The sequence below is a fragment of the Lipomyces japonicus genome, assembly GCF_038497905.1.
Source record: "Lipomyces japonicus strain CBS 7319 unplaced genomic scaffold V1514scaffold_71, whole genome shotgun sequence".
NCBI lineage: Eukaryota > Fungi > Ascomycota > Lipomycetes > Lipomycetales > Lipomycetaceae > Lipomyces > Lipomyces japonicus.
Window position 1 is genome coordinate 27588 of NW_027117883.1, and position 14382 is coordinate 41969.

Sequence of the window (14382 nt, forward strand, 5' to 3'; positions counted from 1 at the left end):
GGAAGGATGGCCGGTTACTTCGAAGGCCCTTCTCTTCGGTGTAAGTTATGCACAGTCGGATAGTTGAATTCAACGCAATCTAAAATATAAAATCTATGCTAACTATCATCTTTGTAGGCCGCTATTGTCAGCATTCGATTCTTTGCTAGCGAGTTTGCTGCGTCTGCAGCTATCGCCAACTAACTCGTTACAAAGGAGTGTATATGATTTTGGGTTGACGGGTCGGTAGAAATTATTCGAAACGGGGGTTTCAAAAAGGTTTTTCCTTTTGGATGACATTGTATCATTTGTATATAGCGCAAGAAATTACGATAAAAATTATTTCACAAAATTATTTTAATGTAGAGAATCAAATTTTTAATTGATAAAATCTCACGATGACATGATACAAATGACGTGAAAAATAACTATTACATATAACACTGACGTTACAACCGGAGAAGACATTTCATAACAAAAAAAAAAGGGGACATTTATCGCGAAACGGAAGAAACGACATATAATTATCATACCGGCGCTTACAAATCAGCGTCATCTTCATCAGGCAGAGGCAAAGCAGAAGCTTGTTCCATCTCAGCCTGGTACTTGTTCATAAGCGCATCATCAACCTCAACCTCAGGAGGAGCTAAAGCAGGGGAGGCAACAACTAAAATGTTGTTAACAATCAAACAAACATAATCCCAAAATGGTGAAAACACATACATTCAAGAGCAGGGTTGCCAACAAGCTTTCTAGCGAGCCACAAAAATGGCTTCTCAAAGTTGTAGTTTGACTTGGCCGAAATATCGTAGTACTGAAGATTCTTCTTTCTGTGGAATGTGATGGTCTTTGCCTTAACCTTGCGCTCCTTGACGTCGACCTTGTTGCCGCAGAGAACGATAGGGATGTTCTCGCAAACACGGACAAGATCTCTGTGCCAGTTGGGAACGTTCTTGTAAGTAATACGTGAAGTAACATCGAACATGATGATTCCGCTCTGGCCATTGATGTAATAACCGTCACGAAGACCACCAAACTTCTCCTGACCGGCGGTATCCCAGACTGGATACCAAAAAGGTTAGCATTGGCCATTAAAACTCAACAACAAAATTCATACCATCAAACTTGATTTCACCATAGTTGGTGTAGAAAGCGAGGGGGTGAACCTCAACACCAAGAGTAGCAATGTACTTCTTTTCGAATTCACCTACTCTAATTAGAGAATCGATCGATCCAACCCAACGTTGCACAACATGCAACATAATGCAAACACATACCAGTCAAGTGACGCTTAACGAAAGTGGTCTAAAATAAAAGTTAAGCTAAATGCGCACACATGACATGCAAATTGATCTTACCTTGCCAGTACCACCATCACCGACCAAAACAAGCTTGAACGTAGGGACCTGTTGTTGCTCGGCCATTATTTATATTCAATCTGAAAACAAGTTAATTCAACTGAGATGCAAACCAAAAAAAAAAGAAAAGCAGACTAAAAGTTCACGAAAACTGAAAAAAAAAATAGCATACCTTTTTATTTAAAATAAGAATGTTTTAGAGAAGCAGGATAGCCGATCAAAAGAAGAGCCGCGATGTAAAAAGTTGGAATCGATCAGAAAAAAAAAACATTTCGCAGTAAACAGAGAAACCCTATTCCACCAAGTCAGTGTTCGCCGTGTATTTATCATCGCTTACGTAATGGTTAAGTTTTTTACGTCGATGCTTTGCGAAAACGTCACGTCGCTGAGGCACATATGCTGGCCATGAACAGCCGCACGAAAAGAACCGTTGCATTAGAAAATGTATTACGTAATGATTGCTTGCTCACCATGAAACAATAAACAGCAAAAATCCTGTGCGTATTTTAAAGCAAAATGCACACTTTGATAGAGACATATACGGTTAAATGCAAGTCCTGATTTTCATTTTTAGAAAAGGCAAAATTTTTTTGACAAAGTTGTAGAATAAAAAAGTACTTGGTCAATGGTCATATTAAGTGTTGACCCCTGGAGAAAAGTAACCACAGTACGAAACAACCTTGAACTTTACAAAAACAGTTTACGTATTCATTACAAAATTGATACATCAAACCGATTAGATTAGATTATTTACCAGTTACTTATTTATAGAGATAAGACGAATCAAAATGCATTCAAACGTTCAGCGGGTTCAGCAATATTTTGGCTTCCTAACAACCGTCGTGCTCTCCCTAGCAGTTGCCCTCAGCCTAACGTCAATCATCTTGGACCAATTTATTACAGTGCCAAGCTCATCTATAAGTTTAGACACATTAAATGTGTAAGTAAATTTTTGGCAGAAATCCGTTTATAAGATTTGTGTGTTCAGTTTTAAGTGACTGACGTGAATATAGGCGATATGGCCGACCACAAATCGGTTATGATACCCGGCGGCAGGAATACGCCTTCATGACATTTGATTTAAGCGCTGGTAATTAATATCATTTTTATTTAAAATTTAAGCGAATTTGTTTGCGTGACTCATTTTTTTTTTTTTTAATCCTAGATCTAAGCTCTTTATTCAATTGGAACACCAAACAATTATTCGTTTATGTTGCTGCTACATATCCAGGAAGACCATATGTACGTCGGCTATTTCGAGATTTTCTAAATATCATGCTAATTCAAACTCATGACAGTCAAACAAAATTGTTGTTTGGGATACTATAATTCGAGACAAGCAAGATGCATATATATCTTTAAAGAATCAGACTGCCGATTATGCAATTTATGACGTGACTGGAAAATTCAAGTAAGTATCTAATTAAGACTTTACGTTTCGCAATGTTTTGTGCTGACTTATAATAAGTGGCCGCAATGCTACTCTCTCGCTTGAATGGAACGTACAGCCTTATGTTGGCATCTTGACTTGGAATAAAAGCCCAGAAAAGACGAGAATTACGTTTCCCAAGTTCACATAAATTCACAAAACTTCTACTTCTTCTTAAGAAACAAATTTTTTAAAAATTGTAATGGAAAATATAATACAGGCATAAGAACGGCACAGACATGTTGTCACATCTCCTCTTTCATACTAATAGGATATATTGTGACTATTACATATATCATGCTATAAAATTGATTATTAATACTTTACGCCTGGCCCGTTTGCGTTTGTGCTGCCCTATGCTGTGGATGGCCACCACCACGTCCACGTCCACCACGTCCACTGTTAGCTTTGCCTCGTGAATAATGTCCTCCACGGCCTCTACCTCTGCCATTTGCAGTTGTATGTTCCTGATGAACGTTTCCCCCGTTCGTAGTTGAATGTTTATTATTATCATTCACTCGCACGTTTGTCATCGCATGCCCGTAGCTACCGCGGCTAACATGGCTAGCAGTACTACTGTGCCCTCGGCCGTTTGAAACTGGATGCTCGTGACTGACTTGCCCTTGACCAATCAAAGCCAGATGTCCAGGGTTAACGTGCCCTCGACCGTTGACAGCCGGCTGTCCCAAGCCGCCTCTACCTCTACCTCTACCATTACCACTACCTCGACTATTGACCACATGAGAATCGGCAAATCCATATTGATGAGAAGTTGGTATTTTCTTCTTGTTCTTAACAAGCTGATTATTAGAAATATTCAGTACTGAAGACGCATCAACAGTTAATCCTCTTTCAACAGAGCACAATCCGTTAAGGTTCGTGCCTCCTAAAAATGGAAAATCAAACACAACATCCAAAGCATGACGACCGTCGTGTTCTGTAATCCCAACAACCGTACCCCTAAATGCAATAGGTACTCTACCAGAATCCAATGTATAACATACACGATCTCCCAAGGTAAATTTCTGATTTCCCAACCTATGAGCCGCCTCTGAAGGCTTTAAAAGTTCATTCTGAGAAACATGTTCAATTAATGTTGATTGAGATATATGCTGCTTGCTGATTTCAGTCGCGGTCACCTTTTCGATTAATTCCACCGTGGATGCCGGTAACTTTTCACTATCGATCGAAACAAGTTCAATTTCGGCAGTCGCTTTCTTAATCCAAGACTTGATGTTCGCCGAGGTTTTCTTGGCTTCATCTTGCGACACGTTGAGAATCGTTGCCAAAGTGACACGTGAGCCTGTTTCTTGTTAATATCAGCTTTAAAATAACAATTAAAACAAAAATAACATACTATCATAGCTATGGGCTACAATGCCATTGAATAACTGAGGGAATGCCTGTCGATAATCATAGATTAATTTCCTTGCCTTGTCACTAAATTCCCAGCCAGTACTACCCTTTCGTGCATATCCCAGAGCTTTCTTTTGTTGCTTTTCAAATTTCAATCCCAAACCAAACCTTAATGGAGGATTATCTCCGGTGGCAAACGTGGCAGTAATTTGACTGAGAATCATCCAAGGCACATTAAATTCGCGACTCAAAATGTAAGCAGGATAGTAAACATCGGTTGTCAAAGCCTTGCGCACAATGTTTTTAACTACCAGTGGAAGTTGCAATTGAGCAGAAGGTTTCGCAATAACGGACGCCAACTTTTCTCCAGAATGAGCAGTAATGACCACCGGTTCACCATAAGCATCAGCACCCACATAAAATGCTCTAGAAGAAATGGGAAACTGCTCAACTATACTAGGTGCAGCCTTCTCAATAAATCTCTGATCCTCGTTGGTAACCGAAAATAGTGACGTCTGAACCGCAACGGTAGCTTGCAAGGCCGGAAGATCATGGTAGTCCTTTACCAGTGATCCAGTTTCGGAAACTCTCATTCCTTTTAAAAGCTTTACTGTGAGCGTAACGTCAACTTCCCCAATATCGATACCATGTCTTGCATAATGCCGATATATATCAATTTGCTTTCGATCAAAAATTTCTGAATCCTTTTGTGACAATGCCACTGAAACCACCTGGTTTCCAACTTTTTCATATTTTACACCTTGATCTGAAACTGCAATAATCAGGCCTTCTTGAAGATATGGCCATCCAATAAACACGCGGCTTCCCAACTTGCTTTTGGCTATATCTTCAGCACTAAATTCGTCATACTTATTTTCAATCGTCAAAATCACAGCTTCTTTCTTTGATTCCTGTTGAAAGACATTTACAGTATGACGAGTGGTGATCTCAGTACTGTTTGGTATCGAATAGAAAGTGGGGAAGCCAGCCAAAGCGTTGGTATGGAGAAGCGCGCCATCACATAACGTACTCTGAAAAACTTTACCCACCATAGACGGAAAATTGTACTCGACAACTTTGCACTTGTTATTAATTATATCCGGAAAGCTTGAAACTGGAGCTTGTAAAGCTGGAACATTGTCTGACGTGTAGACATACTGCAACATCTTCCCATACTCGTTGCGCTTCTTTTCTTCAGCAGACAAATTTTTCTCCAAAGCTAATTAGAAGAAATACGTCAGAAAAAAAAAATAGTTGAAATATATATAGTAATAATTTCACTTACGCTTCAGGGCGCTTAAAAGTCTATGCTCATCCACAAATGGAATCAGAACAACAGCTTCCCAGTCATTCTTCTTTCCATTTAAGTCAAGCCCAAATTCTTTGGGATAAAAGTCCAAAATTGGCGAGCCTACATCATGCATCAGTCCGCGAAATGACTCTGGTATTAGCTTATTGCTAAGATCCGGTAACACCGCCATAAGTTGGTCATAAGGCCTAAATGGTCTTCCTAATTGGAAGTTAATTTTAACATTAAATCCTTTTGTAATGTCAGATATTCTCGGCGCATAATGGTATCTAAAGTACCATGACCAAGAACAGACGCCCTTGTAATAGTAGTTAAGAACCCACTGAAGACCTTCGATGTAATTTTCACAAAGATCGGTAACTTTTTGGTCATCATAAAGAGAAAAGCCAAATTTTTTCGTATAATAAGCATCCTTCCATTTCCCAAACCTATCCAGTACTTGCTGAAGATCAGGATTTGGTGTTGGAATTTTTGACCCCTGTGAAGGAGCTGATCGGTACTGATGCAGAACGCGCTGCAAAGCATAATCCGCCTCTTCCGTTGCCGTGTCATCATCAGTATCGCGTTCATTAATATTTAATGACACCACACCATCATGATCCAAGTAATCTAAAGAGAGTCTTTCTGCCAATGTTTCGATAAACTCAATGTCTTGCTCGACTGCAGCCTTTGGTAATTCCCAAACTAGAATGTCACCTTCCAGTCGAGATTTAAGAACGTAGCTTTCAATGCTTTCAAAGATCGTTCGCTGTCTTTCTGTTAATGAAATTGAACTTGATGTCCGGCTATCAATTGATTTTGATTTCAGATAGATGTCGTCTTCATTTTCTGATTCGAATATCTTAAATTCAAAATCTACCAGTTCTCTTACAAAATACCTGAAATGTTCCAGGTTTATTACACCATTGTCGGTAAGATAGCCTGTCAATTCAGGGAGTACTTTCTTGTAAGCTTCAAACATATATGACAAAACGCCCTCGTTAATATGAAATAAGGGAAGATTTGGTAAAAAATCATTGCCAACAAAAAAGCATAACAAAATAAAATCGTCTAATAATTTCTCAAAGTTATAAGGAAACGAAATGACATGTTGGACGTCCTTGAATTCAATTTCGAGATACTCGCGCACGAGGGCAAGGTGCAGTAAAACAAACTGTTGTGGTCCTGAGCTTCTCGTTTGCTGACGTCCAAAATCAACTTTTTCGCGAAGCAAGCAAAAATGGGGTTCATGAGTAACCAGGCCAAGCATAATTAAATCTGCGTCAAGACCATAAAAACAATGCCTAATGTTGGGATTATATCCAGGTTGAGACTTTGTCGATCGGATATATTCCATAATCTTGTGTTCGCCTTCTCCGGGCACTTCGTGGCCAGACAACACAATATTAATATTCCTCCATCGAGAATCTTCAGATACTTTTTTGGAAATAAAGTAGTGCAGCTGTTTCGTGAGCCTAGCCATAAATTCAGTACCTGGAGTAATTGCATTTGTATCAAATGGAGGTTCCTTAGGAAGTTCTGTGCCTTCTTTGATTGCCTTCTGTCTTGCCTTTTCTGCATCAAGCGCCGTCCGAAAGCGACGCGATCGTTGCTGATTCATTTTAGCACGTGGTGCAACTCCATCTATAGCCATGAAAAGCAAATTTTTCGGTCTGATTTTATCAAAAATGACCTCCAAGTAAGCGAAAATGGCTGTGTATATTTGCTCTTCTGAAATTCTATACGTGGCATCGTCAGAGTCTTTGTGCGAGCAATTGTGAAGAATGCCATTCATATCAAGGTACAGGTTATCGAACCTGCGCAAAATTAGAACAAAATAAAAGCAAGCAATCATAATATCAAACTGACTCTGGAGCATTTTCACCCTCAATAGGTTGAGATATATATGGATATCTCTCTGATATCCACCTAAAAAATTTGGGAATACCTAAGAATTAGGTTAGTTCTATACGCAGCCTGCTACGCAAGACACAAACCCATTGTGATTCAATTGATAATTATCTCTAAATAAGAGAAAACCGATATAGGGATTGGTTTGACTATATCGAAACGAAAAAGTATAAATATTATTGTACACGTGGGAATATGTCGAGGATGAGGTTTCCATATTTATATGCAAGACCAAGAAGCCTGTCGTCGCCAATCTAGTATGAGCATTTTTAGAAATACGGGTTTAAATAAAGCAGTTTTTTACGTATATGCAAGTCCTAAGAATTCATATTAGTGGACACTGTAATAAAACCCTTATTTAAAATGAATTAAGACTAATGAACTAAGAAACACGATTACCATGCTGCATATCATGGTATAGCTATTATTGCAGCTGATCTTAGCTTGCACCGAAGACGAGGACAGGCTCGTCTAGCGCCCTTTTCACGTAAGGCCCCAAAGCGATTTCAATTGCCATTACGGAACAGCCATGTACTGGACATGTCATATACTGTATTGGTGACATGACAAGTTTCAATCCACATGTATAAGCTACTGTATTGTTTAACAAGGTCTATGACAAAAATCCAAACAAGCCCATGTTCAATATGGCACCTTACATTACTCCGCCACCACTCCTTGACTCCGCCTTCAACCGCTGACTCCATGATGTAATCGTGGCGTCCAAGCTTCTGGAGGTCGTGGCGGTGTTTCCTTCCGTGCCTGAAGCTGTGGGGAGCTCACCAATCGATATATAAATTCGTGATCCTACCTACTTTACTCTTCCTCTCTGTACTAGCTTATATATCTCAATTATTTGAACGATGGGTCTTGCCAGCAAGCTTCAAGCCTCACAAAACGCAGGAGGCTATCCTCCTGCAACTGGGGCTCCTCCGGCCAATAATCTACCGTACCCAACTAATGTACCGCAGGTTCCGAATGCCAACAGGCCATCATCTTCTCAGTATGGCCAGCCCCAGCCTTCTGAATCTCAGTACGGACAATCACCATATGGTCAGCAGCTTTATGGCCAGCAGCAACAGCAGCCGTCGTCATATGGACAGCCATCATATGGTCAGCAGCCGTCGTCATATGGACAACCTCCGTCACAGCAATATGGAGGCTATCCTCCTCCACCATCTGGCACTAGACTGAATTCGGCATATCCTGGCCAGCAGCAGCCCTATGGCCAGCAACAACAGCCCTATGGCCAGCAACAACAGTCCTATGGCCAGCAACAACAGCCCTATGGCCAGCAACAACAGCCCTATGGCCAGCAACAGTCTTATGGTCAACAGCAGTATGGCCAGCCACCTCAACAGCCAGGCTACGGACAGCCGCCTCAGGGACAATATGGTTCTGCGCCTAGTGGAGCTTCTTCAAACTATCTTCAACTTTTGCAGAAGGCCGTGCAGGAAAACAATTTGCAGGCCTTTTATCCTCCTGGAAGCTTGGAGCAGATTGCAGGACGCATTTCCGGCCAAATTGATCAAATTTCGCAAGCTTGGCGACTACCGAAAGAGATTGCATTAGATCTGGTTAGATTGGCCTTGTACGACATTATTTTATATGTCGACGATTCAGGATCAATGGCATTTGAAGAAAATGGTGAAAGAATCGACGACTTAAAGCTTATATTAAGCAGAGTTGCATATGCTGCTTCTCTCTTTGACACTGATGGCATTGAAGTCAGGTTCATGAACAATCAGCTCCAAGGTAATAGCATTAAGAGTGATCAGCAGGTTCTTAGCTTGGTGCAACAGGTTCGGTTTTCGGGATTAACTCCTCTTGGAACGGGTCTGCGTGACAAGATTCTTGATCCTATCGTTATTAATGCTGCTCGATCTGGCAGATTACAGAAGCCAGTTTTGATTATTTCAGTTACAGATGGCCAGCCAGCTGGTGAACCACTCACCACAGTGTTCAGTGTCATTAAGTCAACCAAGAACACGCTTGCCCAGACTAGATATGGACCAGGTGCTATTTCCTTCCAGTTTGCTCAAGTTGGAAGCGATTTGAAAGCCCGTGAATTTTTAGGAAAACTAGACAGTGATCCCCAAGTTGGTAGTCTTGTGGATTGTACCAGTAACTTTGAAGTTGAACAGGATGAGATGGCCCGAGTGGGCGTTCAGCTCACTCCTGAGACCTGGTTGGTGAAACTGCTCATGGTAAGTTTTTTTATAGTTCAAATTCAGATGCTGTGTGTGCTAATCTATTACAATAGGGTGCGATTGATCGCTCATATGATACTCAGGATGAGAGACGTTAAAATGAGAGCTATTCATGCTAGTATTAATACCTTTGTACAGTACTTTGGTTGACGTGATTACTTCGTAATTGCATTTTTGCAGGTACCTTGAGAGATTAAGAGGTACCTGCTTATTTCATCCCGTTTTTTTGTGTTGTTCCCAAATGTGCTGGAGTGAAAGGCTCTACTGTGAATGATATTTTTTATTTTGCTATTTATTTGTTTTTGTTTAAACTAAGGAATTGTTATATTATTCTTATATATTTGAAGACGGTTGGTTTGTGTATCGGCACGATCGTGCGGCTTTTTTTATCGTAAAATCCATTTCTCTGCGCCAACCAACACATATTCCGCTTCAAGCATACATATTCTTCTTCCCTGAGATTACTTACACGGGTTCAACACCTTAAGAATAATCTGTTGCGAATTAAGGTCTCTTTTTATTTTATTTTTTTTACTGCAATTGCGATGCAGGCTGCAGATCGTCTATAAACATTAGACCAGTCATAGGTATCACGGGATAGTATAGAGTAACCCACAATGGATCAACAGCAATACAATACGAATGGGTTCACGCCACAGGACCTTTCGTCCAAGCTCAGTGGCTTGAAATTAGAGTCGGACCCGATTGCCCAAGCAGCCCATACACATCATCATAAGCGGCCTGCGAGGGTATTTCACGATCTTGGAGCAAACACGGAAAATATTCCTCAGACAATCAATGACCCATCGAATAACTCTGACGCGGAAGCAGCTTCGGCTTCTTCAACATCATTTATTCCGGCAATGCCAGAATTGAACAATGCCGGTTCCTCTGGATTTGCAGCAGCAGCAGCAATGGCAGCTCAAAACCCTACGGTTCGTCCGGTCGGAAGCGGTGCCGGCCCTCGTGTCGACCCTGACCAGATTCCGTCGGTTGTTGCAATTCGCGAATTAAATCAAAAATACTACAACACTCATATGTATCCGACGATGCAAAAGCTTTGTCCGCCGATTGCCGGCACCGAATATTCTGCAGTGGACCAGGGCAGTTCAAATCCCAAATTCGGTCGATTGACTTTATGCAGCATTCCAGCCACTTCAGATGTTCTTGCTAGTACGCACTTGCCAATTGGGTTAATTGTTCAACCTCTCGCTCAGCTTCGCCCCGACGAACAGTCTGTTCCCGTCGTTGATTTTGGAGATTCTGGTCCTCCCAGGTGCAACCGCTGTCGTGCATATATTAACCCATTTATGCAGTTTGCTGATGGTGGATCTAAATTGATTTGCAACATGTGCCAATTTGCTAATATTGTTCCCGGAGAATATTTCTCTCCGCTTGATGCAACAGGCCGAAGAATTGACCGAGACCAAAGACCTGAGTTAAACTTTGGCACTGTCGAGTTCCCTGTGCCCAAAGAGTATTGGAAAATAGAACCTAAGCCAATCAAATATGTATTTGCTATTGACGTCAGCGCCGACGCAGTTAATAAAGGATTGCCACATCTAGCTGCGCAGTCCATCCGAAAGGCGCTATACGGTCCAAATAGTGATTTACCTACTGGTTGCAAGGTTGCAATAATATCATTCGACAGGACTTTGCATTTTTACAATCTTAGTGTACGAAAGAAAAGCGTTTAATTTTTTTTTTTTTTTTTTTGGTTGAAGAAAAACAAAAGACGATTTTACTAATTTGTTAATCTAGAGCAACCTTCAACAAGCGCAGATGCTAGTTACTCCAGAAATTGACGACGTTTTTCTTCCACTTTTGGATGGGCTTTTTGTTGACCCAGAAGAGTCTCGACTAGTGATTGAAGATCTTTTGGATCGACTTGAAGTACTATTCGAAGACTTAAAAGTTCCTGAACCAGCATTCGGTGCCGTTCTTGAAGCTGCGTTTAAAGCATTGGAAGCAACAGGTGGAAAACTTTTAGCCACTCTGTCGGCTCTTCCAACTTGGGGCCCAGGGTCTTTAGCGTTTAGGGATGATCCGAGATTATATCACACAGAGAAGGAAAAGATTTTATTTGCTCCTGGAAATCCATATTACAAAGACTGGGGCCACAAATATGCAAGCGCTGGAATAGGTGTAGATTTCTTTGTATTTCCCAGTACATACGTTGATATTGCTTCATTTGGGACTGTTCCTGAATTGACAGGTGGTGATCTTTTCTACTACCCAAATTTTGTTCCTCAAAGAGATGGTCGGCGTTTCATCACAGAATTTAGTAATTCGATTAACAGAGAGACCGGCTACCAGGCGCAACTTAAAGTTAGGTGCTCAAATGGGTTACAGGTATCATCTTACTATGGAAATTTCTACCATTCACATCCAGCATCGGATTTGGAATTTGGAACAATTGATTCGGAGAAATCTGTAACGGTCATGTTCAAGTTTGATGGCAAGCTTGATACCAAATTGGATGCGCATTTTCAAAGCGCACTGCTTTATACAACGAAAGATGGACAGCGCAGAGTAAGATGTCACAATTTTGTGGCCGGGGTAACATCTCAAATTAAAGAAGTTGTGAAGTTTTGTGATGAAGACGCTTTATTGGCCGTGATTACGCGCGAAGCCATTCACAAGACGTCCACAGATCAATTAAAAGATATTCGCTCGAGAATTAACGACAAATGTGTTGAAATTTTGGCCGCATACCGAAAACATGGCGCCAGCACGTCGTCACCGGGGCAACTTATTTTGCCAGAAGCGCTCAAGGAATTGTCAGTTCTTCTTCTTGGATTACTTAAATTGAAAGCTCTCCGGGGTGGCAACGTTAACAGCGATGCCAGAGTGTTTTCGATGAAGCTTTTAAAGTCTATGCCAATAGACCAATTAAGTTTTTATCTATACCCAAGAATATTTGGACTTCACACGTTACGTGAAACCGATGGCTACACTAATGAGACCAACGGGAAATTTGAATTTCCTCAATGCATCAGAGCCTCACTGTCTCGGTTTGATGAAGGTGGTGCTTATATTATCGACAATGGACAGAATTGTTTTCTATGGATACACCGTCGTGCAACGTCTGCCTTACTTCGTGACTTGTTTGGACCCAAGATTGAAAAACTTGAAGCGATTGACGCATACACAAACGAGTTACCAGAAATAGACACTGCAATTTCAAGGCAATCGCGCAACATCATTAGTTATCTTTCCGATCGACGCGGGTCAAGAGCACTTTCGATTCAGCTTGCCCGGCAAGAACTTGATGGTGCTGAATACGAAGTTAAGGCGATGATGGTTGAAGATCGAAATAATGAAGCCATGAACTATGTGGATTACCTGTGCCATATTCATAAGCATATTCAACTGGCGCATTAAAAATAAATATCAGCATATTTTGGTCTTTTTTCTTAATGTTTACAAAAAAAAAAATTGCAAGTATATTACAATGTATTATACTGGATGATAACGATTCTGAAGTGTCAATGTGTGATGTTTTGTATTAATAATAGAATATTGTAAACAAAAGAAAGTATATATACTTAAAACTTTTTCAAAAACTCCCGACCCTATGATCTATACTAAAATTTAAAAACCAAAAAAAATTCACTTCTACTCGTTTTGCTCATCATTTTCGTCAACATCGTTATGACCAAGGTTATGTCCAAACAAGCCACTAAACAATTCATCAATTTGGTCATCATTCCATGATATTATGGGAACTGGTGCCATAAAATTTTGAATTTTCTCTTGCACATGATATCTTAATTTCCTACCTTTGGAAGCCTTCGTATCCAAATTTGGTCGTTTCGTTTTAGGTTTCGAGATTGTCCATTTAACACCCGTCCCAACAGCGGATGAATCTGCCATGCTCTTATCAACCAAATCTTTTAATAATATTTGATAAAAATCTGAATCATCAAAAATGGCAATATTTTTTTGAATATCACTATCACCCAATCTCTCATTCTTGCCGGGTTCAGTAATCTTGGCTTGACGATGAACATGAGTTCGATCAGTTAACCTTTCCATGTCCCTTAAGGAATCTGAGATTTGAGATGTCACGGATTGATTTAAAATTGTAAATTTTTTTGAACCCAAAACACCGAGCGCATCTGATGCTTGCACCTTACGTGACCATTTTTCCAGCACCGCATCCCCATACGCACGAGATGAATCGCTTAAAAGAGTAGAAATTTCAATCTCATCTGTTATAGATCCCCGTTTCCGTTTTCCTAGAGAAACAGTGATGTCATTTGCTTCTAACAATTTCTAATTTTTTTTAAAAAAAAAACATTAATTATTTTATCAACAAGAGCTAAAAGAAACAAATTTGAAATAGACAATCTACTTACAGTTCTCAAATCAACTGCCTGATCGATTAATTTAAGCACAGCATTTTCTGCCTGATTAATAACGTCTTGAACCTCTTTACTATTTTTTGATTCATATTTAGACAACAAATTTAATGCGCTTAAGCCTTTCTGTAATTGAATTCTGGCATCTAATATCCGCTCATAAATTGTCTAAAAAATTTCGTGTTAGCACAAAATTTTAATCTATTTCCCCTGCCGGTTCCATTTTTAAATCAAAACTTTTTTTTTTTCTTTTTTTGATACTTACAATCTGCCTCTTAACAGCTAATCCATTTCGGTATGTCTCATCTGCTTGAATTTCGGTCATGGTGGATTTACACAAGGATCACAAATTACTATTGACTGCTTCTGAGAAAAAAAAAACTTAAGGGTCTTATTTTTAAACTTCATACAAAGTCCCAACGCATCACGTGACCTTTTGGTTTTTGTTAACCACTACTAGACTCAAGTCACCTGAACGCCGCAAGGA

General features: G+C 40.2%; 6 protein-coding genes across 6 annotated transcripts; 3 read left to right on the forward strand and 3 right to left on the reverse strand.

Moving 5' to 3' along the window:
* Positions 1–334: 334 nt before the first annotated feature.
* On the reverse strand, positions 335–1564 carry V1514DRAFT_338223 (ras family-domain-containing protein). The gene is made up of 6 exons (XM_066928802.1): positions 1510–1564; positions 1338–1417; positions 1257–1284; positions 1097–1186; positions 703–1041; positions 335–646 (listed from the first exon to the last, which is right to left on the reverse strand). Exons 2-6 carry the CDS (start codon positions 1401–1403, stop codon positions 519–521), a joined length of 651 nt encoding a protein of 216 aa, XP_066780898.1. The 5' UTR covers positions 1404–1417; positions 1510–1564; the 3' UTR covers positions 335–518.
* Positions 1565–1823: 259 nt separating this feature from the next.
* Positions 1824–3070, forward strand: V1514DRAFT_338224 (signal peptidase 22 kDa subunit). Its single transcript, XM_066928803.1, has 7 exons — positions 1824–1887; positions 1943–2004; positions 2109–2277; positions 2351–2427; positions 2503–2579; positions 2636–2748; positions 2806–3070. The coding sequence occupies exons 3-7, from the start codon at positions 2126–2128 to the stop codon at positions 2915–2917; spliced, it is 531 nt and encodes a 176-aa protein (XP_066780899.1). The 5' UTR covers positions 1824–1887; positions 1943–2004; positions 2109–2125; the 3' UTR covers positions 2918–3070.
* Positions 3071–3089: 19 nt separating this feature from the next.
* Positions 3090–7411, reverse strand: V1514DRAFT_322552 (XRN 5'-3' exonuclease N-terminus-domain-containing protein; the record flags this gene model as incomplete). The annotated part of the gene is made up of 5 exons (XM_066926123.1): positions 3090–4069; positions 4124–5341; positions 5408–7227; positions 7280–7358; positions 7408–7411. The coding sequence occupies 5 exons, from the start codon at positions 7409–7411 to the stop codon at positions 3090–3092; spliced, it is 4101 nt and encodes a 1366-aa protein (XP_066780900.1).
* Positions 7412–8100: 689 nt separating this feature from the next.
* On the forward strand, positions 8101–10043 carry V1514DRAFT_338236 (uncharacterized protein). Its single transcript, XM_066928804.1, has 2 exons — positions 8101–9528; positions 9585–10043. Exons 1-2 carry the CDS (start codon positions 8185–8187, stop codon positions 9627–9629), a joined length of 1389 nt encoding a protein of 462 aa, XP_066780901.1. The 5' UTR covers positions 8101–8184; the 3' UTR covers positions 9630–10043.
* V1514DRAFT_338237 (Sec23/Sec24 trunk domain-containing protein) lies at positions 9967–13069 on the forward strand. Its single transcript, XM_066928805.1, has 2 exons — positions 9967–11207; positions 11293–13069. The coding sequence occupies exons 1-2, from the start codon at positions 10149–10151 to the stop codon at positions 12913–12915; spliced, it is 2682 nt and encodes an 893-aa protein (XP_066780902.1). The 5' UTR covers positions 9967–10148; the 3' UTR covers positions 12916–13069.
* V1514DRAFT_299421 (apoptosis-antagonizing transcription factor) lies at positions 13018–14256 on the reverse strand. The gene is made up of 3 exons (XM_066925513.1): positions 14161–14256; positions 13893–14063; positions 13018–13809 (listed from the first exon to the last, which is right to left on the reverse strand). Exons 1-3 carry the CDS (start codon positions 14218–14220, stop codon positions 13150–13152), a joined length of 891 nt encoding a protein of 296 aa, XP_066780903.1. The 5' UTR covers positions 14221–14256; the 3' UTR covers positions 13018–13149.
* Between the last annotated feature and the right edge of the window lie 126 nt (positions 14257–14382).